The 22,009-nt window shown below is 43.1% G+C and overlaps 1 protein-coding gene and 2 long non-coding RNA genes across 3 annotated transcripts; 1 reads left to right on the forward strand and 2 right to left on the reverse strand.

Annotated features, from left to right (window-relative positions):
• Nucleotides 1–751: 751 nt before the first annotated feature.
• Nucleotides 752–17,526, forward strand: LOC100218875 (myosin heavy chain, skeletal muscle, adult-like). Its single transcript, XM_030287491.4, has 39 exons — nucleotides 752–848; nucleotides 2,345–2,585; nucleotides 2,671–2,814; nucleotides 2,906–3,062; nucleotides 3,374–3,401; nucleotides 3,500–3,614; nucleotides 3,707–3,799; nucleotides 4,600–4,663; nucleotides 4,827–4,925; nucleotides 5,025–5,128; nucleotides 5,204–5,342; nucleotides 5,950–6,068; nucleotides 6,168–6,317; nucleotides 7,028–7,198; nucleotides 7,935–8,244; nucleotides 8,360–8,442; nucleotides 8,928–9,015; nucleotides 9,109–9,226; nucleotides 9,384–9,507; nucleotides 9,590–9,726; nucleotides 9,830–10,085; nucleotides 10,764–11,006; nucleotides 11,113–11,289; nucleotides 11,375–11,520; nucleotides 11,608–11,698; nucleotides 11,787–12,176; nucleotides 12,415–12,541; nucleotides 12,641–12,759; nucleotides 13,034–13,230; nucleotides 13,589–13,772; nucleotides 13,859–14,024; nucleotides 14,188–14,312; nucleotides 14,463–14,771; nucleotides 15,334–15,537; nucleotides 15,863–15,988; nucleotides 16,083–16,253; nucleotides 16,340–16,444; nucleotides 16,585–16,680; nucleotides 17,251–17,526. The coding sequence occupies exons 2-39, from the start codon at nucleotides 2,382–2,384 to the stop codon at nucleotides 17,404–17,406; spliced, it is 5,835 nt and encodes a 1,944-aa protein (XP_030143351.4). The 5' UTR covers nucleotides 752–848; nucleotides 2,345–2,381; the 3' UTR covers nucleotides 17,407–17,526.
• On the reverse strand, nucleotides 840–2,349 carry LOC140685279 (uncharacterized). Its single transcript, XR_012058654.1, has 2 exons — nucleotides 1,401–2,349; nucleotides 840–1,316 (listed from the first exon to the last, which is right to left on the reverse strand). It is a non-coding gene; the product is annotated as an uncharacterized lncRNA (long non-coding RNA).
• On the reverse strand, nucleotides 17,450–20,691 carry LOC121470869 (uncharacterized). The gene is made up of 3 exons (XR_005982064.2): nucleotides 20,461–20,691; nucleotides 19,756–19,843; nucleotides 17,450–18,638 (listed from the first exon to the last, which is right to left on the reverse strand). It is a non-coding gene; the product is annotated as an uncharacterized lncRNA (long non-coding RNA).
• Between the last annotated feature and the right edge of the window lie 1,318 nt (nucleotides 20,692–22,009).

Below are 22,009 nucleotides of genomic sequence, written 5' to 3' on the forward strand. Positions count from 1 at the left end.
TATACTATCTTGCCCTGTCAATGACTCTCAGGCACCAGCACTATCACACTATCACAGAGATTGTTCCTCTGCTTTCAGAATCTTACCAGCACATCCGCCAAATGCTTTTTGTAATACTTACTTCCCCCTTAGTGGCTTGCCTAATGTATTCCTCTCAGGCATTTCTTACAATATTCACACCATCACAAGGGCAAGATAAAAGCTGACATTCCCATTGTACAGCTGCGATGGCTGCAGCACAGACATACCAAGCAATCCATCCCAGGTCGTGCAGCGAGTCGCTGGGAAAGCCAGCAATAGAATCCATAAGTCCTGAATCCAAGTTCTTTAAGTGCTTTGACTAGTCCAGATTCCCTCCTTAACACCCCTGTCACATTATTTATAGGAGATGTATTCATATAGCCACTAAGACATCAAAATTTTCTAATTATATCTAGTCATGTCAAATGACAATTATGCCCTTAGTTCAGTTTGCCAGACAATGCTTAGCCAGAGAGGGTTTGCCAAAATATTTTTGACCGAAGAAAGAGTAGGCATCTGTAGCATCTGCAGGCGAGATCGTATAAAATGTCCCTGCAACACGTCTGCCCTGGCTCCACAGAAAGCTCCAAGGTAAGAGATGGGGGCTGCAGGCTGCCAGGAAGGGGATGGCAGCCTAATGTGCCACCACATTGCTGCTGCCTCCGGTGCTCCTGTGCAGGAGGGGACTCCATTACAAATCTGTTTTCAAAGCACCTGCCTGTTTTCACTCTTGATTTTTGTGCAACAGCAATTTGGGAACTGCCATTTGTGTTTTACAGCACTGACCAGCTGCCAGCCCGGAAGCCACACATCTGGTGTCACAGGAGGTAAGAAGCAGATTTACTGATTCTCAGGGGCAGAGACAGACCCTTTTGTGTGGGTGTGTATATGGCTGAGTGAATGGTCACTGCTTCACTGTATGTTCTTAAGTCCACTGTAGTCACAGTATAAGGTGGTGAGGTGCTGAAGGCTGGTAAGGTTTTCAAGTGAATTATTGAATCATAAAACAGTGCAGGTTGTAAGGGGTTTCATAAGATCATCTGGTCCACTCTTTAAGGAGCTGTGTTTGAAGTCTCTGACTACTCATGGCAGGCCAGAAAATCCCCATGGGGACATTCTTCACTTCTGCTTAACTCACCGAACAGGGAGTGAGTGTACTGCCTTCCCGTCACTGCTGTTGTTGCTGTGTACCTAAGGATACAGTAGGAAAACTGCAAAATTCAGCATCTTGTCTTAGAATATGTAATGTGATATTTTGTCTGAAGTTTTCCATGGAATCATTGAAGCAGTAAGATCTGTAATATAAGAAACCAAGCTCTGATTGTCACCTCTGTAAAAGGCAATGCTGCCCTTTGTTCCCTGCTGAGCTTGTTCTTTACCTCACAAGAAATGGAAGATAAAGCCCCCCTCCTCTGGAATCCACTACCTATTCCTCCAGAGACAAACAAAGAAATATCATGTTACGTTTTCTCATTTTAGTACAAATAAACACAAGATTAAATGTTGTGTAAATATCAGGTACCTAACTCTATACATAAAGAGATATTTAAATGTTTTCCTAAGCTGCTCACTGTTTGTTTTGGCTTTTTTTTCCTCATGGCAGGAGGAAGAAAAATATATTTCAGATAAATTAATTCAGGCTTTGAAATTCCTTATTTTTAAATGCTTCATTAGAGCTTTAAATTTTTGGATTTTGTTTTTCTCTAAAATTCTACTGATTTTTAAAAAAACAAAAGAAAGTACTAGAAAAGGAGCTATCTCAGTGTGGCTTGAACAGCATTAATAGTCTTTTAATGGTCATATTGCAATTTTTGCCTGGATTAAAGGAGCTAATAAAATTAGAGAAAATTGTATTATTAAGACAATTTAAAAAAATTCTAAATACTGAAACGGAATCATTAAGAAACTAGAATTTTCAGTATGCAGTTCAGACAGTGGAGTATGAGCATTCTGATCTTTGTGAAAAACTATCAATTGTGAGAATAGAGCATTGTAATAATTCCAAATTCATTTCAAGAGTGCTTAAGCAGTTGAAAGAATTTTTGAGGTTCTTAATTCCAAGGTACAGTGCCTGAATAGTTAAATTCTAAGTGTCTATAGATTATTTACCTGTGATTTCAGTATAAACCAAATAATCTCCCAATATATAATTTGGACAGTTTCCATAAATACAGAATTGCATCAATGCAAAAATTTGCAGTTCCTTCCAAAAGGCTACAAGCAGTATTAATATAGTTTCTTTTTTCTCTACAACTTCTCATTTCTTCTCCCAACAAGAGCTTATTTTTTGGCAAATTTGAACAACATATCATCCCTTCCACAGTGCTGTCTGCTGACAAGCCCCTTCATAAGGTGCAGCCATGTCTTCGGACGCTGAGATGGCCATCTTTGGGGAGGCTGCTCCTTACCTCCGAAAGTCAGAGAAGGAGAGAATTGAGGCCCAGAACAAACCTTTTGATGCCAAGTCATCAGTCTTCGTGGTACATGCAAAGGAATCCTTTGTGAAAGGGACAATCACGAGCAGGGAATCGGGCAAAGTCACTGTCAAGACTGAAGGGGGAGAGGTGAGTCAAAAACAAGGCTGAAGAAAAACATTTGATCCCCACTCTGGATTCTTAGCTGACACGTGTATCCTTCTTCCTCTGACAGACCCTGACTGTAAAGGATGATCAAATCTTCTCCATGAACCCTCCCAAGTATGACAAAATCGAGGACATGGCCATGATGACCCACCTCCACGAACCCGCCGTGCTGTACAACCTCAAAGAGCGTTACGCAGCCTGGATGATCTACGTAAGTGGCAGCAGCAGCTTCCTCTGGGCAGCCTCAGGAGCTGCTGGGCCAGGCTCAGGGGAAGCCTGAGTGCTGTGTCCCTTCCTCACAGACCTACTCGGGTCTCTTCTGCGTCACTGTCAACCCCTACAAGTGGCTGCCGGTGTACAACCCCGAGGTGGTGTTGGCCTACCGAGGCAAGAAGCGCCAGGAGGCCCCTCCACACATCTTCTCCATCTCTGACAATGCCTATCAGTTCATGCTGACTGGTGAGTGGCTCCGTCTGCCTCAGGGGCATTGGACCATTAAATTCTCTGAAGGCAAACTCTGTCTCAGCAAAGTGAAGACTTTTTCCTTCCTATCTTGTCTCTGACACACACATCTGTTGGAGTTTACTATCTTCATATCATTGTTTCCACTGTGTTAAATGAAAGATATCTCTGCACTCAGTGATGTGCTTTGGAAAGGTTTGCTTGTTTAGGTCAAGCTGACATCATGCAAAACATTAAACTTATATATGTTTCATTCTTTCTCTGTTGTTCACTGAGTTTTAAGTACCGTGTTTCTGCCTTGTTCACAGATCGGGAGAACCAGTCCATCCTGATCACGTACGTACACCCCCTGCGCGTGTCCCTGTGGGGCTGCCCGGTGCCAGGGCCCCTCCTGCCTGACCACGCACCCTCTGCTTCTCTCTTGGCTTTGGCAGCGGAGAATCCGGGGCCGGGAAGACTGTGAACACCAAGCGTGTCATCCAGTACTTTGCAACAATTGCAGCCAGTGGAGAGAAGAAGAAGGAAGAACAGACATCAGGCAAAATGCAGGTAAATTAGTAGATACATGTTGGATCAATGCTTTCCTTTGTTCTTGACATGATTTTTGGAATGGATAACTAGCAATAATTATCACCCTGCAGGGAACGCTTGAGGATCAAATCATCAGCGCCAACCCACTGCTGGAGGCCTTTGGAAACGCCAAGACCGTGAGGAATGACAACTCCTCACGCTTTGTGAGTTGCTTAACAAAATAATTCCTGTAACATAGTAAAGAGGAGTTTTTGTCAGTCATTCTTTTCTGTTGTTCAGCCATCATGTTTTTAAGAGTAAAACTGAATTTTCTTATCATGGCTTTGCCACTTATCCTAAAGATCATTCTCCAGATTTCACAACACAAAAAAATGAATTCTTTTTTACGTTAAAAATCAATTAAAAATACCATATCATGTGGTGTTTCTCCTAGAACATATTGTAATGTTAAAAAATAGCTCTGCTTATTTTTACTTTAATTTCCATTAATTTTCTAAGAGACAGACAGAATTGCAGGAAAAAAGGGAATGAGGCTAGGAGAGATGGGAAAGAAAGAAAGAAAGAATAAGGAAAGAGAAAAGAAAGAGATATTTTCTAAGTGAATATTATATTTGCTGTATTTCAGATTAAATTAATAAGTCCTGAAGTTAGATCACAATTCAGATTTAAGCAGCTCTTAAATTGATTCTTAACTACTTAGCTACTAATTAAATTAATACTGTATCATTAAGGTAACTGCTCTCTGTGTGCAGGATATAGTTAGCATAATTTGTGGAATGAATTTCACATATTCTTTCTCATTTGAACACTCACCATATTTAAAATACAGTTTTGCAACTGCTGACTATTTTCATGGTCAAAAATGAAAAAGATAACTTTATGTTAGTGGTGCAAATACAAAGATTTTAAGAAATTGTCTCTAAGTAGCAAACGTGCGCCAACTTCTTAACTTCGTATATACTTTCTATCTTGTAAATCTTAAAACACTTTTATTCTTTTAAAGGGCAAATTCATCAGAATCCATTTTGGTGCCACAGGCAAACTGGCTTCTGCGGATATTGAAACATGTAAGACACTTCACAGCAGTTCACAATCCATCCATTCCTCTATCTACCCATACAACACATTTTCACCCCACCATCTATACTGCCTTCCCTGTTTTCCTCCCATCATGTCTTTTCTTTTTTCTTTTGCTGTTTCTTCTTGTTTCTAATTGAATTTTCCCTCCAGATCTGCTGGAGAAGTCCCGAGTCACTTTCCAGCTCAAGGCGGAAAGGAGCTACCACATCTTTTATCAGATCATGTCCAACAAGAAGCCGGAGCTAATTGGTAGGAAGAATTACTAACTTGGAGGAAGATAGCTGAATATCTGCTCACAATATTACTTGCTTGACTAAACTAAGCCTACATGACCCATCTTATTTTCAGACATGCTCCTCATCACCACCAACCCATATGATTACCAATTTGTGAGTCAAGGCGAGATCACTGTCGCCAGCATTAACGACCAGGAGGAGTTGATGGCCACAGATGTAAGTAGCAATTCAGAGTATTGTAACTGTTGGAATCTCCCAGGCAAAGCTTTTACTTTACTGTTCATATTGCAGAGTGCCATTGACATCCTGGGCTTCAGTGCTGATGAGAAAACAGCCATCTACAAGCTGACAGGGGCTGTCATGCATTATGGGAACCTGAAGTTCAAGCAGAAACAACGAGAGGAGCAGGCAGAGCCTGATGGCACCGAAGGTATCAGCAAAAATAGAAGTGGCAGTAATAATTCAGTATTTGGAAGATGGAGTAGAAATTTGTTTAGGTGAGATGACATGAAACTGCCATCCAAAATACACTCTTCAATTACTGCTCATCCTTATCTACACTACGAAGTGCATATATGTCCAAAAATCTCTCCTGAGCTAACATTCTGAATCAGCATAACTTTCTCAGTGTGCTTAGACCCACTGAGAAAGAAAAGATGTTTTCAAAAAAATTATTTCTGCTTGATACTTAAAGAAAATAAAGGCAATATATTCAGTTATAGCACTTCTACTTCATAAATCACTATTTAAGGCAAAATTACTCATGGATTCCAGGAAAATTTTTTAATAAATATATTTTTTCTAGATGTTTCTCTGAAGATTTTTAAAGACACATATAGTCTTTAGATGTACTGCTCTGTAAAACATTCAATGCAAAGATGATTTCAATTGAATAATTATGTCATGGTTCTTCTGGGAGCCAGTAAGCAAAATCTGATCACAAGAACATTAAATATTGCAGATGTTTTGGGAAGGGTTCATCACTCAACGTGCTGAATGTCTTGGTAGCCCTAATTTTTCTATCTCCTTGTCCTTAGTTGCTGACAAGGCTGCCTACCTGATGGGTCTGAACTCAGCAGACCTGCTCAAGGCCCTCTGCTACCCCCGCGTCAAGGTGGGGAATGAATACGTGACCAAGGGCCAAACTGTGCAGCAGGTAACAACAACCACTTGGTGACTGGGAACCTCTCGCTTGAATCCCTTACTATCTGCTCTGGACATTGCATTTTTTCTGCTCCATTCTCCTTTGGTTTAGGTGTACAATTCAGTGGGTGCCCTGGCAAAGGCTGTCTATGAGAAGATGTTCCTGTGGATGGTTGTTCGCATCAACGAGCAGCTGGACACGAAGCAGCCCAGGCAGTACTTCATTGGTGTCCTGGACATTGCTGGCTTTGAGATCTTTGATGTAAGGAAGTCAGGTTTGAGGGCTGCTCTTGAAGGGAAGGATTGTTATATCAGAGGACTTGCACGTAATATTCCTCTGCAGGTTTAACATGCTAGTCATTTGTGATTTTATGCAGAAAAATAGCTAGTAATTTTCTTTTCTAGGGTAAAACAAAATTTCCAAAAGCTCCATCAGTACAAGCACAGAGTCATGTTGTTTGTGCAGAAGCAGCAAATAGAATTTTATATGTTGTAATATTACAACTGTTTGAGCTTAATGTTACAGATTAAATAACCCAAAATATTTCCAATAAATTTATAAAATAGCTTCTGGAGCAGAGCTAGGAGATGCATTAGGAAATATATAGAGAGTTAAAGATGTTTAAAATGTTTAAAGAAGCAAGAAATGAATAGTTATGTTTGTAATCAGAAGCATTAAGGGTTTTCAATTTGGAGACAAGAGCATGCACTCATCTTGTTTGCAGAATAAGAAAATGCCAAAGTATTTTATTAATTTTAGGAGATTCATTAAAAAAATCTCCTCTGGAAAAAATCCCTCAATTTCATTATGTAGGTATTTCTTTCTGGAGCTGCTTAAAGGTTCTGTTATGGTGTGGTCCTGATAATACAGTTGTGTTCTAACTGGGGAGATTTATAAAGGGTGGAGGAGAATGATGAAGAACGGGGAATATTGATGAGAGCTGGTTGTTGTGGTTATTTTCCACTGAGCAGTTCAACAGCCTGGAGCAGCTGTGCATCAACTTCACCAATGAGAAACTGCAACAGTTCTTCAACCACCACATGTTCGTGCTGGAGCAGGAGGAGTACAAGAAGGAGGGAATTGAATGGACATTCATTGATTTTGGGATGGACCTGGCTGCCTGCATTGAGCTTATTGAGAAGGTATGTTTTTGATTCAAGATGTCTTCCATTTTCAAAACCCCATTGTTTTAAATTTCCAATGGTTGGATACTTGTATTCGGTTTTAATACAAGAGTATTAAATATTTCTTGACCTGTACTATTGCGAATTATGCATTATAGATATTACAAAGCCCACCAAAAATTATAGAAGTAATTTTCACATGTTTTCTGCATGGAAGGTATCTCCATTTGCTTGGCTAAAGGATATTATCTTCAAAAATACAGTGCAGTTCCTAAAGTAAAATGAAAACATCTTCCTAGAGTTCTGGAATAACGTTATATGGAAATGGATAACTGTATGGTTATCCATACAGTTATCTGCCATGGTTCTGTATGGTTTACAGCAAAGCAAATACAGTGCCTGACCTTTGAGAGGAAGAAACGGAGATTTCTTGTAGTTCCTTATAATCAAGGGTACTGATTGAAAATTCATAAACACAAGTAAATATGCAATGGACAAATTTGTGAAAAATACTTTAAAATATATTCTTTGTCCTCATGAACTTTAACATGGTCTTTGGCATTGAAAACATTCCTGAATCACGATGTCAAAGTGTAAATCAAGGTGATGAATCTCTTAAACTCACTTTTTATAAATAAATTTTCTACATGGCATTGTATTTCAGCTTTCTGTCTTTTACCACATTCCATTTTAGATCAAGCCATAATAATATATTCTACAGGCATTCTCTCTTATTTATTGAACTATCTTCCAGCCCATGGGCATCTTCTCCATCCTGGAAGAGGAGTGCATGTTCCCCAAGGCAACTGACACCTCTTTCAAGAACAAGCTCTATGACCAGCACCTGGGCAAGTCCAACAACTTCCAGAAGCCCAAGCCTGCCAAAGGCAAGGCTGAGGCCCACTTCTCCCTGGTGCACTATGCTGGCACAGTGGACTACAACATCACTGGGTGGCTGGAGAAGAACAAGGACCCTCTGAATGAAACTGTCATTGGGCTGTACCAGAAATCATCTGTGAAGACCCTGGCTTTACTTTTTGCTTCTTATGGCGGAGCAGAAGCAGGTTATTTTTCTAAATTTTCTTTATCAACATTTGGGATATGTAAAGATACAACAACAAATAAGGTTATATGGTTATATTGAAAAACTTCTTTTTTTTTTTTTTTTTTTATTTTAAGAGGCTAGTGGTGGTGGTGGTGGTGGCAAGAAGGGAGGCAAGAAGAAGGGTTCTTCTTTCCAGACAGTCTCAGCTCTTTTCAGGGTAAAGTATGGATTCAGTTTCTCTGAAGTGACATGAATATAATGTCAAAGCTAAGCTAAATACACTCAGGTTTGTATTCTGGCATTGATTTTCAAAGGAAGCAATATAAAGCATGAAGTGAATTTCATACTGATTTTCTGTTCAAATTCAGGATTCAGTCTTCCTTTGGCTCACTGAATTTCTTATAAAAGTACACTCTTATTTTTTGAAAAAATAGTTTTCAGAATCTGTCATGAAATATAAATATAAAAATATATCCCAAAAAGGCATATGTTAAAATATTTATAGGTATATAAATGTTTTACTTCCTCCAAAAAAAGGTGTAGAATACTTTTCAATAAGAAGTATATAGAGGTTTTCATTAAACCTAAATGTTGAATTTGAAAGATTCTTCTAAGATTTATTATATTGTTTCCTTGACATCTAGCTACAAAGTATGCAATAATAAATTTCTTTCACCTAAACTACTCTGCATGATTCCACAGGAGAATCTCAACAAGCTGATGACCAATCTGCGGAGCACTCACCCCCATTTTGTGCGCTGTATCATCCCCAATGAGACTAAAACACCTGGTAAGAGCCCCAAGCAGAAAGATCCTTGCTCTGATACATCCATTCCCCTCTGCACTGCAGTCTGGGCCACTCATCTGTGCTCTGCATTGCCAGGTGCCATGGAGCACGAGCTGGTGCTGCACCAGCTGCGCTGTAACGGCGTGCTGGAAGGGATCAGGATTTGCAGGAAAGGGTTCCCCAGCAGAGTCCTCTATGCTGACTTCAAGCAGAGGTGAGAGCTCTGGGCTTGTCAGCATCATTGAAAGCAATGTTGGTTCATTCATGGCTCCATTTACGCTGTGCTCTGTTTTCAAAAACAGTTGATGGGGCTTAGTGGCTACTGTGTGTTGGTTGGAAAAAAATAGCCTTATCTTCTTCTGATTCCACAGATACAAGGTGCTTAATGCCAGTGCCATCCCTGAGGGACAGTTCATCGATAGCAAGAAGGCTTCTGAGAAGCTCCTTGGGTCAATCGATGTGGACCACACCCAGTACAAATTTGGACACACCAAGGTACAAACCCCGCATTCACTGCCTGCCTGGGCTTTGCTCTCTCTACCTGACAGTGATGTGCTGCAACATTGCCTCTCTCAAGGTGTTCTTTAAAGCTGGGCTGATAGGGATCCTGGAGGAGATGAGGGATGAGAAGCTGGCACAGCTCATCACCCGCACCCAGGCCAGGTGCAGAGGCTTCCTGATGAGGGTGGAGTACCAGAGAATGGTGGAACGGAGGTACACCTTCCTCTTCTTCAGTTACAGAGTCATTTTGTTCATGGGAAATTGTTTACACTCGTCAGACTGAGAATATTCATTGCACTTTTTAATTATGCCTCAGGGAATCCATCTTCTGCATCCAGTACAACATTCGTGCATTCATGAATGTCAAACACTGGCCATGGATGAAGCTGTTCTTCAAGATCAAGCCCTTGCTGAAGAGTGCAGAGTCTGAGAAGGAGATGGCCAACATGAAGGAAGAATTTGAGAAAACCAAGGAGGAGCTTGCAAAGTCTGAGGCAAAGCGGAAGGAACTTGAGGAGAAAATGGCATCTCTAATGAAAGAGAAAAATGACCTGCAGCTCCAAGTGCAGGCTGTAAGTAACATTTTTCTATACTTTTATAAATAAGTAAGATCTAACTCTTCTTTCCTAATACAGGACTCTGAAATTACATACTTAGCTTTCTAAAATAGTTTAAGCCTAATACCATGTAACTAAAAGTAAAATTAAGGTCACATTCTCCACTCAATATTGCTATTGCGAGCTGGAGTTGAAAAAGTGTTAGTTTTTAGTCTTCATACCTACATGTGTCCGTGTGACTTCGTAAAGCAATAAGAGAGACATTCCGTGAAACAAAAAGCCTTATTGCAGTTACTGTAGTGTATCTAGTGGGGCAGAGACAGTAGCTTGACTGACCTACTACTCTGCCTTAACTGAGTTGTCAACATGAATATTTACATTTCTATACACTTCCACATAAATTTGAATATAGTACATAATAAGACAAAATAATTTTCTAAAGGAGAAAAGGAAAATATTAAAAAAATCTAACTGACTTTCCAATATACAAAAAAAATATAGGGTGAAATGAAATGTAGCTAAACAGAGCTGAATTAAAGATGTAAAAGGATCAACAAGAAAACTAACAAAAACTTTTTCTAGATTTATAATTTGCAATGTAACTGCACAGTGTGTTTTTTTCCCCAAAAGTAATTTTGAAAATCTTGCCAATTCCTTCAGCACTAAAAAATATTTCCTGCACTTTCCCACCAGGAAGCTGATGCTTTGGCTGATGCTGAGGAAAGATGTGACCAGCTCATCAAAACCAAAATCCAGCTGGAAGCCAAGGTCAAGGAGGTGACTGAAAGGGCTGAGGATGAAGAGGAAATTAATGCTGAGCTGACAGCCAAGAAGAGAAAGCTGGAGGATGAATGTTCAGAGCTGAAGAAAGATATTGATGATCTTGAGCTAACACTGGCCAAGGTGGAGAAGGAAAAACATGCCACCGAAAACAAGGTATGAGCCAGAACCAGTCAATTGCACTCCAGAAAATGGGCTGTGTGCTATGACAGGACTTCTATAGCTACTTCCTTTATTTACATTTGCTCTCTTCTTCTCAAAGGTGAAAAACCTGACTGAAGAGATGGCAGCCTTGGATGAGACCATTGCCAAGCTGACAAAAGAGAAGAAAGCCCTCCAAGAGGCCCATCAGCAGACCCTGGATGACCTGCAGGCAGAGGAAGACAAAGTCAATACTCTGACCAAAGCCAAGACCAAGCTGGAACAGCAAGTGGATGATGTAAGCACACAGACATAGAGCAGGAACGGGACAGGTATGGAGTCCAACCTGGCTGGCAGAGCCCTGATGGTCTTGTTGTGTTTAGCTGGAAGGGTCCCTGGAGCAAGAGAAGAAACTGCGCATGGACCTGGAGAGAGCTAAGAGGAAACTGGAAGGAGACCTGAAGCTGGCCCAGGACAGCATCATGGATTTGGAGAATGATAAGCAGCAGCTGGATGAGAAACTGAAGAAGTAAGTGTGGCTCTGGGGCACCTGAGTGCTGGGCTGCAGCACTTGTCTCTTTGCTTTGAGCTCTAACATGGTTCACTTGGCCCAAAGGAAAGACTTTGAAATCAGCCAGATCCAAAGCAAGATCGAGGATGAACAAGCCCTGGGTATGCAATTTCAGAAGAAGATAAAGGAGCTACAGGCAAGTCTGTGTTCCTTCCCCTGCCTTGCTCAGGCTCAGCTCAGGCAGGAGGAGGGCACGGGTGTGAAGGGTCCCTGGTGTTCTGCAGGCCCGTATTGAGGAGCTGGAGGAGGAAATTGAGGCAGAGCGAACCTCTCGCGCTAAAGCAGAGAAGCATCGCGCTGACCTGTCCAGGGAGCTGGAGGAGATCAGCGAGCGCCTGGAAGAAGCAGGAGGGGCCACAGCAGCTCAGGTGGAGATGAACAAGAAGCGCGAGGCAGAATTCCAGAAGATGCGCCGTGACCTGGAAGAGGCCACGCTGCAGCACGAAGCCACGGCTGCCGCCCTGCGCAAGAAGCACGCGGACAGCACAGCTGAGCTGGGCGAGCAGATTGACAACCTGCAACGCGTGAAGCAGAAGCTGGAGAAGGAGAAGAGTGAGATGAAGATGGAGATTGATGACTTGGCCAGTAACATGGAGTCTGTCTCCAAAGCCAAGGTATGGAAAAATATGAAAAAAATGTGAAAATAAATAATGTGGAAGTGTATCCTTTTAAATTTTGGGCAGATTACCATCTGACTCATATCTCTGTATGGAAGTTGTTTCTGAACATTTAATTCCAAGGAACAGTCTCTACCTTGCACATTTGTTCACTTTTTTCTGGTTGGGATCCTGCTGCTCATAATAAGAAGGCAGCTAGATACTAATCTTCTTTCATTCTCTGTGAACTCCACAGGCCAACCTGGAGAAGATGTGCCGCACACTGGAAGATCAGCTGAGTGAGATTAAGAGCAAGGAAGAAGAGCATCAGCGCATGATCAATGACCTCAATGCTCAAAGAGCTCGTCTGCAGACAGAAGCAGGTTAGAGAGACTCCCATATGTTTTAGCATGACTACTAAAGCAGCTTGTTTGGGTCATAAATGACAATTAGAATATCTTCTTATTTGTGTGCTTTCCCAGGTGAATTTTCACGCCAGGTCGATGAGAAAGATGCTCTGATTTCTCAACTGTCAAGAGGCAAACAAGCTTTCACCCAACAGATTGAGGAACTCAAGAGGCATCTTGAGGAAGAAATTAAGGTTATTCCTAATTTCTTACCACTGGCCACTGACAACACTTGTAGTTTCACACTGCCTAGTAGGGACAGGTTTGTGCTGCTTAGCACAAGCCATCCTGGGGGAAGGCTTTTGTTTCTGCAATAAGTTTAATAAATGGATTTTGTCCTCCAGGCTTACATCTGTCCTTCATTGCAAACACTCCTCCAGCAGTCATGTTTGTAGTGTGAAATTAATTCATTGGAAGAGATTTCCTGGGATATTACCACTCCTTGACGCAACCACACTCTCTATCTAGGCCAAGAACGCCCTGGCCCACGCCCTGCAGTCCGCTCGCCACGACTGTGACTTGCTCCGGGAACAATATGAGGAGGAGCAGGAGGCCAAGGGGGAGCTGCAGCGAGCCCTGTCCAAGGCCAACAGTGAAGTGGCCCAGTGGAGAACCAAATACGAGACGGACGCGATTCAGCGCACGGAGGAGCTCGAGGAGGCCAAGTACGTGGGGAAGCAGGATGGCAAATGACTGGAGAAAATGGAGGATGGTCAAGAGAAATTGGAATTTCTGAGAGTGGGCTAAGACAAGAATGGGATGAAGGCAAGGATACAGATTTGTAAAAAAAGGAGAGAGAGGAAGACAGAGAAAAACTGTAGATAAAAAGGGAAAATATAGGCTTTAGGACTAGAAGTGCTAAGAGAGGCCTAATAGGTGATAAAACACAGCAAAGTATAAATCCTTATATAGCTGTGAAAAGTGCTCAGTTCAAAACCCTTAAAGTGATCAACTACCCTCTCATGACAATAGAACTGACACTGTTCCAAGATCTAACGTGCAACTGTGCTTGTCTCCTCCCAGGAAGAAACTCGCCCAGCGCCTGCAGGATGCAGAGGAACATGTTGAGGCTGTCAATGCCAAATGTGCCTCCCTGGAAAAGACAAAGCAGAGGCTGCAGAATGAAGTGGAGGATCTGATGATTGATGTGGAGAGATCCAATGCTGCCTGTGCTGCTCTGGATAAGAAGCAGAAGAACTTTGACAAGGTCTTTTGGCCTCCAGCACCAGCACTCCTGGCCAGAGCATGGCCCCATGATGGCCACAGCCCTACTCACACCCCGTTTCTCTTCAGATCCTGGCAGAATGGAAGCAGAAGTATGAGGAAACGCAGGCTGAGCTGGAGGCCTCGCAGAAGGAGTCGCGCTCTCTCAGCACGGAGCTGTTCAAGATGAAGAATGCCTATGAGGAGTCCTTGGACCACCTGGAAACAATGAAGCGGGAGAACAAGAACTTGCAGCGTAAGTCCCTCTGCTCCTCACTGGCCTTTCTCACAAGCTTGTCTATCTGCCACTGTCTATCTGGCCCTGCAGGGTTAAGATCTTGCCTGTCAGCTTGATGCACCAGAGCCTTTCTCCATTCAGCTTTCTGTGTGACCATGGTGCTTTTCACTCTTCCTTGCAGAGGAGATTTCCGACCTCACTGAGCAGATTGCGGAGGGAGGGAAGGCAATTCATGAGCTGGAGAAAGTCAAGAAGCAGATTGAGCAGGAGAAATCTGAAATACAGGCTGCTCTTGAGGAAGCTGAGGTACGTGACCCCAACCACTGGCATCTGCAGTAAATAAATGAGGAAATAGTGCTGAAAAGGCCTCGGTTTCCCTCAGCTCTGGCTGGGGAGTGCAGCTGAGCTTTCTGAAAATATTTTTTATTTTATCAATATTTATGACCACTTCTCCAGGCCTCCCTGGAACATGAGGAGGGGAAGATCCTGCGCCTGCAGCTTGAGCTCAACCAAGTGAAGTCTGATATTGACAGGAAGATAGCAGAGAAAGATGAGGAGATTGATCAGATGAAGAGGAACCACCTCAGAATTGTGGACTCCATGCAGAGCACCCTGGATGCTGAGATCAGGAGCAGGAATGAAGCCCTGAGGCTGAAGAAGAAGATGGAGGGAGACCTGAATGAAATGGAGATCCAGCTGAGCCATGCCAACCGCGTGGCTGCAGAGGCACAGAAGAACTTGAGGAACACTCAGGCTGTGCTCAAGGTATGTTACACTAAGGATGTGCACTTTGGTTTTTACTTTGTCCAATACTGGCTTTGCTGCAGTCCTCTAGTTCCTTAATAACTCTTCTTTATTGAAGAGCCCAGAATTGGATGCAATACTCAATGTGAGGCCAGACAAAACAGGAATTCAGCTCCAGCTCTGCCTTGGCTTTCATAATCCTATTCCCACACATCCTGGCAGCATCTCTGTATTCTTCTGAAGACATTTGGTGCTTGTTCTTCCAGCAACGCATTTCCCTTTTACACTTCAGTTTGACCTGAAGGTCCTTGCTCAGCCATGCTGATCTCCTGCCTGCATGCCTGAGACTTGACCTTACTCTTCAGGTGTCCCAGATTCTCATGAATCAACCTCCAACTGACTTTTCTAAGATACTGTGCCTGCCCAAAAATAAGTCCAAATATAAATGTATTCCTATAATTATATATATTATACTACCATAATAATTATGGGACTAGTGGCAATCGCCAGTGTGCAACAGTGCTGTGTCGTCTTATAATTTCTCTTGATTCTTTGCCTAATAATTTCTCTTTATTCTCTAAAGGACACCCAGATACACTTGGATGATGCTCTCAGGACACAGGAGGATCTGAAGGAGCAGGTGGCCATGGTGGAGCGCAGAGCAAACCTGCTGCAGGCTGAAATTGAGGAGCTCCGGGCAGCCCTGGAGCAGACGGAGCGGTCCAGGAAAGTGGCTGAGCAGGAGCTTCTGGATGCCAGTGAGCGAGTTCAGCTCCTCCACACTCAGGTTAGATTCAAAATCTCATGGGCAATTTTCTTCTGTGTAAATTCGTAAATCAACTCTTGTAATAAAGTCCTTTATCTGAACCAGAATTATTACACTTGTCCAAAGAAATGGATTATAGCAAAATGAGTAGGATTGCATTAGCAGTCAGAAGAGCTGCTTCAAATTTAAATAATTCTCTGCTATCTATCTGTCTATGACCTGACAAGATAGGTCAGGAAGATGCTAATATTGGACATTTAGAGGATAACTTTAGAGTGAAACAGTAAATTTCTTAATTAATTGTTCTCCTTTGCAAATAACTGCACAAAATTTTGTTGTTCAACAGAACACCAGCCTGATCAACACCAAGAAGAAGCTGGAAACAGACATTGCCCAGATCCAGGGTGAAATGGAGGATACCATCCAGGAAGCCCGCAATGCTGAGGAGAAGGCCAAGAAGGCCATCACTGATGTGAGTTGGACACTCCTGGCATTGCTGAGGATGAATGTACTCTCCCTAAAATATCTCCAGCCCCAAAATGGCTTTGACCCTTTGCTCTGATCAGGCAGCCATGATGGCAGAAGAGCTGAAGAAGGAGCAGGACACCAGTGCCCACCTGGAGAGGATGAAGAAGAACCTGGACCAGACAGTGAAGGACCTGCAGCACCGTCTGGATGAGGCCGAGCAGTTGGCACTGAAGGGAGGGAAGAAGCAGATCCAGAAGCTGGAGGCCAGGGTGTGTAGGGCTGGGTTGTGCCTGAGTGAGCGTGTTCTTGGAGAGACATTGCCAGGGAAGCTGCAGGGATGGGTTTGTCCTTGCAGGTGCGGGAGCTGGAAGGGGAGGTTGATGCTGAGCAGAAGCGCAGCGCTGAAGCCGTGAAGGGCGTGCGCAAGTACGAGCGGAGGGTGAAGGAACTCACCTACCAGGTAAGGCAGGAGCTCTCTGCTCTCACAGGGATTTCTCACAGTGAGTCACATTTGGCACACACCGTCCTCAAGGGAATTGTTAACCTCATGTGATGCAGAACCAAGAACTGACTCTCTTTCCCGTTTGTCAAACACTCTAGTCTGAGGAAGACAGGAAGAATATTCTCAGGCTGCAGGATCTGGTGGACAAGCTGCAAACGAAAGTGAAATCCTACAAGAGACAAGCTGAGGAGGCTGTAAGTATTGCTTGGAGAAAGGGCAAAGGCCACATTCCACTGGGGCAGGACACACATTGAATGAGGCTGAATACCAGGAGAGGGGTATGAAAAAGAGTCCTGAGACAGAACCATGCTGGCTTGGGACCTTGGGGAGCTCTGGCCCCTCTGCAGTCAGGGACATTCTTTAAGTAAATTTCTGCAGCCTGATTTATACAGGAGACCAGAGTAAGCAAAGTCAGGGGCCACACCCACTGACTGACAGGTTCCTGAATCTCTGCTAATAATCAGCAGCAAAAGGCTTCAGGATCTTCCCAACCCAGTAAGTTGCACTGACAATTGTGCAGGAAGTACTGAGAGGATCGATATAGAAATGATAAATCGAAGGGGTGAAATTGCTCTTCACTTCTGACACAGTCCTGGTGAAGCTTGTCCCAGTAAGGACAAGCTCCTGATAAGGGAAGGATGAGGAGCTCTGTGTGAGCAGTGGTGGGAGGGGGATGGAGATTTGCAGCCCCACAAGGCTGACTTGCAGCAGGAGTGAAACCCCTGCCCTGTGTTCCTGAGCCCTGATTCCCTCTCCTCTCACAGGAGGAGCTGTCCAATGTCAACCTCTCCAAGTTCCGCAAGATCCAGCACGAGCTGGAGGAAGCCGAGGAGCGGGCTGACATTGCAGAGTCACAGGTCAACAAGCTCCGAGCCAAGAGCCGGGAGATTTCTGGCAAGAAGATAGGAGAGGAAGAGTGAGGCTGTCCTGCAGCATCAAAGTGACCTGAGGGCTGCACAAAATGTGTACCTCTGTCCTTCTTCAAGTGTTCATAATCATGTCACTATGTAGAGAATAAAGAATATAGATTTCGTCGCATACTCAGCAGAATCAGTGATTTTAGTCATTACTATTCAGTTCTGCAGTTACACAAGGTTAGGGCATTTTCAAATGAAATATTACCTCACTTTAAGCCTTGCATAACAGTACAGCTTTACTTATCCAAACTCCAGTATTTCTCCACTCTGTCTTACTCCATTTCCAAGGAGGGAATAAGACTAATTTAATTTCCATTCTGGGAGAGGGTCAGGACAAAGGCAGAACAAGCACCTTTTCTGTCCTGGCATAGAAAAAATTGTTTTGCCTTTGTGTGTCATGTTTCTACTTGGGTACAGTACTCAGAGGTTCTCATTGATGGTCCCATCATCACTTGGGCAAGTGGTATTTAGAGGCAAGTTTCCCCAAGGGAAAACATCTGTAATCCCAAAAGCATCTGTATGTCTCTGAGTCCTTATGGAGGAGCTTAGGCAAGGAGTGATGTGCTGCCTTAGAACAAGGCAAGTGAAGGCCAGTAACTCTAGAGAGTGGCTTGTTACTGAGGAACTTTAAAGATCATACAGCCTTGTTAATAACATCACAAATATAATGCTAACAATCAGTTTCAAAGAAAAACAAATAATATATTATTTGGATAAGAGGATATTGCAATGCCTTACTGCCTCTGTAGAGGCAGAATAGCCAATATTCATATTTTCCAGTTGTAAATTAAATTGAACCTAATGAACAGCTTGGTAGAAGAATGAACAAGAGGATAAACCCCAAGGAGTGTAACATGTAGAGCCACCAGAACAAGTGGGAACAGCTGTACTACTATATCGTCTTTCCAGTACTGAAATTTATGAGTTTTTATTCTAAAGGATAATTAAGAGTAATGTACAAATACAAAAAGCTAGAAGAACTGGTTTTCATCATGCAAGTCTTCAAGTGGAAATAATACTGAGAACATTACAACTTGAAAGAAATCATAAAATCTAATACTTTACAAAGGTAAAAATACATAGACAGTGATGAAAAACTGTGTCCTACCTGTCTGACTCTCGTGGCACTGGAGTGGAATGTAGATACCAACTGTATTTCAGCTGAACGGAGAAGAGACAAGATATCTACACAAGGTGTACTGGTCTGAAGTCTTAAACAAATGTCAGGCTGCTTCCTGCAAGGCAAGAAGCAGTACTGAAAACAGGGAACACCATTTGTAGCAGTACTGTACCCAGGCACATCTCATAGCTGCCAAGGGGAGATTCTACAAGCAGATTTCATTTTCCATTTTTCCATTAAAAAGGAGACTTGGCTCTATGACACTACAGGAGCATCTGTGGGTCCCTCAGGATTCCTGGCTAGGTCTACACCTCTTTATTTATGAGGAGTGCTTCAAGGAGCTGTGAAACTGCTGGGGAAGGGAGCTGGAGATGTTGGAAAGGAGATGATGAGAAAACAGAATTCCAACTGGACAGGTGGGAGAGGGAGAGAAATCACACACATTGCACTGTGCTGAGCTGGCCTTGCCACTGACCACCCTGGAGAGCAGGGCTGGAGACTTGTTGGAATCAAAGTGGAATATTAAAAGGATGAGTAAGGAAAACCAATTTCTCCTCACTTTTGATTTGCTGCTTTGCCTGGAGGACAGGAGTAGTTTTGCATCAACACACTATTTCTGGAGTCAGGCTGCTTGTGGTCTGAAAGGTGCTGATGCACAGGTAACTGATCTTGGGAAAAACATGGGCCCATAACTGGCCTAAAGAAACAACTCTCAGAGAAGGTTTAAAATAGATGCAGCTGATGAGCTCCACTCAAGCTGCTGTCCCATGTGGACTATAGAGTTCTCTGACCTTCAACAGCTTGGGCATGGACAACTGTGTCTCCTGGGCATGAAAGCATCAGCACTTCAAGAGGCACTAAGACATTATATGTGAATCACACCCCATCATCCTTTCTTTTTCTGTTCTCAGTACAAGCTGGCCTTTTTTTCTTTCTAATACTGAACTTTGATTTCTGTCATTTCTGCTTCACTTTCCAACATCTCTGACATTTCCAGGCATTAATCTTCTTCCCATTAGCTTATCAGTCTTTTCACCCTGCTCATCTTCTATGTAACTGAAGCTCCAGTGTGTGGGGAAAAAAGTATCCTCTACGTCATTCTCATATTATTTAGAACACTGCTCAGATGTCATCCTCTCATGTTTGCTGTACTGGTAGAAGGAGAATGATTAGCTAACTCTGATGCACTTTCAAGAACTGTTTATCCTGACATTCCAGGTCACAGTTTTTACCTTCCTCTGCTCGGTGAAATGACACCTTCCTCTTAACTGCAGATAATCTGCCACTGCAGCTTTTCAGGAAGCCACTTGGGAGTCCACACTGAAAAAGGATGGTATCACCTTTACAAGCATGTAACTCACAACAGTCCATACCAGGAAAAGTAACCCTCTGATTTCCATGAAATGAAGCAAGATCACAAGCATAGCAACCACTAAGACTAGAGGAACAGAGCTTTAAGAGAGAAAAGCCACCAATACATACAAATAAACAAATAGAAAAAAATGGCCTCGCTCCCCTCTTCCCCTCAAAAAAAATCCGCACCTAAACAGATGCCCCCCCCGCCCCCAATTTCACCAGCAGCATTTTCCAGGGGCTTATGCTCTACTTCCATGGATTTTAGATCTCATCTCTCATAGCCCATGCAGAGAACATCTTGAACTGCCTTTCATCCCAAAGGATGTATTCAAGTCAAGTCTGTCATAACTTATGAAAATTAGCAACTTTCTTCTAGGTCAGTTCATATTTCTTACTATTTTTTTTTTCATTCCTGCACCAGCATGGATTAGGGATACCTAATAGATCTCCAAACCATGTTTCTTTGCTTGGCAACTCATCACGCCAGCCACAGTGTGACACACCAACAGCCCGCAAGAAATATACTTTACTTTAGTCTGATCTGATTCTTACTGGTTTTTATATTCAAAGTATATCCTTACCATTGCAATGGTCCAGTACTCAGCTACGTCTTAGCAGAAGGGTAGGGATGAGAAGTTTTGCTCCAGCAGATCAGAGCATCAGCATTTGTTCTCAGCATGTGCTCATGCTCCTGGGAGCTCTCCTTTTACACAGTGGCAGCAGAAATGCTGCTCCAGCAGAGTGTGAATATTCCCTGCCAGACAGTTAATCAGGGTCCACAGGGTGCACTGATGCCTCCAGCACAGCCTGTTCATATGACAGCATGTCTGGCTACAGCACTAGCAAGCTGCAGATCCCATGGGGATATTTTATTTTTGAATAAAATATCTGGTGTATCAGATAATTTAAAGTCGTATAGCAGTAAGCAGCAAATAGCAGTAGGTTTGTCTGTGAGGTTTTTGGAAAGCTCAGGAAAAAAATAATGGAGAAACCAGTGAATTTCTGGGAAAAAAAATCCATCAAGGGCCATGAGGCTGTGGGGAGCAAGGCGGGGGGAATATTTTTCATCTTCCTTCAGGACACATCCACACTAAATATCTTAATCCTTCCACCACACAAGACATCAACCCCTCACTTACACATGGATGGTTCTCCCTCTGGCAAGGCAAAGCATCTGCTCACCATCAAAACAGAAGATTACTGTTCACCAATCCCTGAAACCTTTAAGATTAATCATATTCTAGTTTGTGGAGTTTCCTCAGTTCTGTGAATTGTATTTAGGAAGTCCACGGCTCAGGCCGTGAATCATGAGATTTTAGTGTTCTACACACTGAAAGCTCATTCTGGAGAGGCTGCTATGGTGTGTTCATGTGGCCATTTCAGAGACTGGACCATAGTTTAACATTTGGTGGGACCAGATGAAAAGCTGGGGAGAAATTCTGTTGCACTGGGACCATACCTGCTCAGTTCCCCTTCAGGAGGGACTTCCAGACCTGCCTTCATACACCATACACACACCATGTATGGACTAGAGTAAGGACTGGGAATGACAAAGTCTGGGTAAGGAATGACTGTCCAGAGGGTTGTGACATTCAGCAAGACCTGCAACACAATCCAAACTACACGGAAAAGTGGATGAAAGGCAGTTTGTCAAAAGCAGGCCAAGACAGATTAACCTGTCATCTTCTGCAGATGAGACTGTCCAGGCAAAGGAGCTGGGGCATTCCTGATCTACCTGGATAAGAACAGCCAGGATCTGGAGAAAATCCAGCAGGAAGACTGCTGTTAAGGTGGAAAACAGACAGGCACTGAGCACTGGGAGACAGGGAAAGGAGCACTTCCCACCTGACAGACAATCTGCCAGCTGATGCCCTTCAGCTAGCAGGGCTGCAGGGGCCTTTGCTGCTCAAAATATTCTGGCAGTGTCTGAGACAGCAAGTGAATGATAAATGTATTTAGCAAGTTCCTCTGACTGACCTGGCTGGGAGGGCACCAACCTCCCTATTTCTTTTCTGTATTAGTGGCATGTGCTGACAGGGAGGAAGCTTGATGGAAAGCGAATAGATCAAACCAAAAGGAGAGAAACCAGCCAGAATGGTGGCTTTGCGATCAAAGTGTCCAGCTCAGTAT

Source organism: Taeniopygia guttata, chromosome 18 (genome assembly GCF_048771995.1).
Source record: "Taeniopygia guttata chromosome 18, bTaeGut7.mat, whole genome shotgun sequence".
NCBI classification, from domain to species: domain Eukaryota; kingdom Metazoa; phylum Chordata; class Aves; order Passeriformes; family Estrildidae; genus Taeniopygia; species Taeniopygia guttata.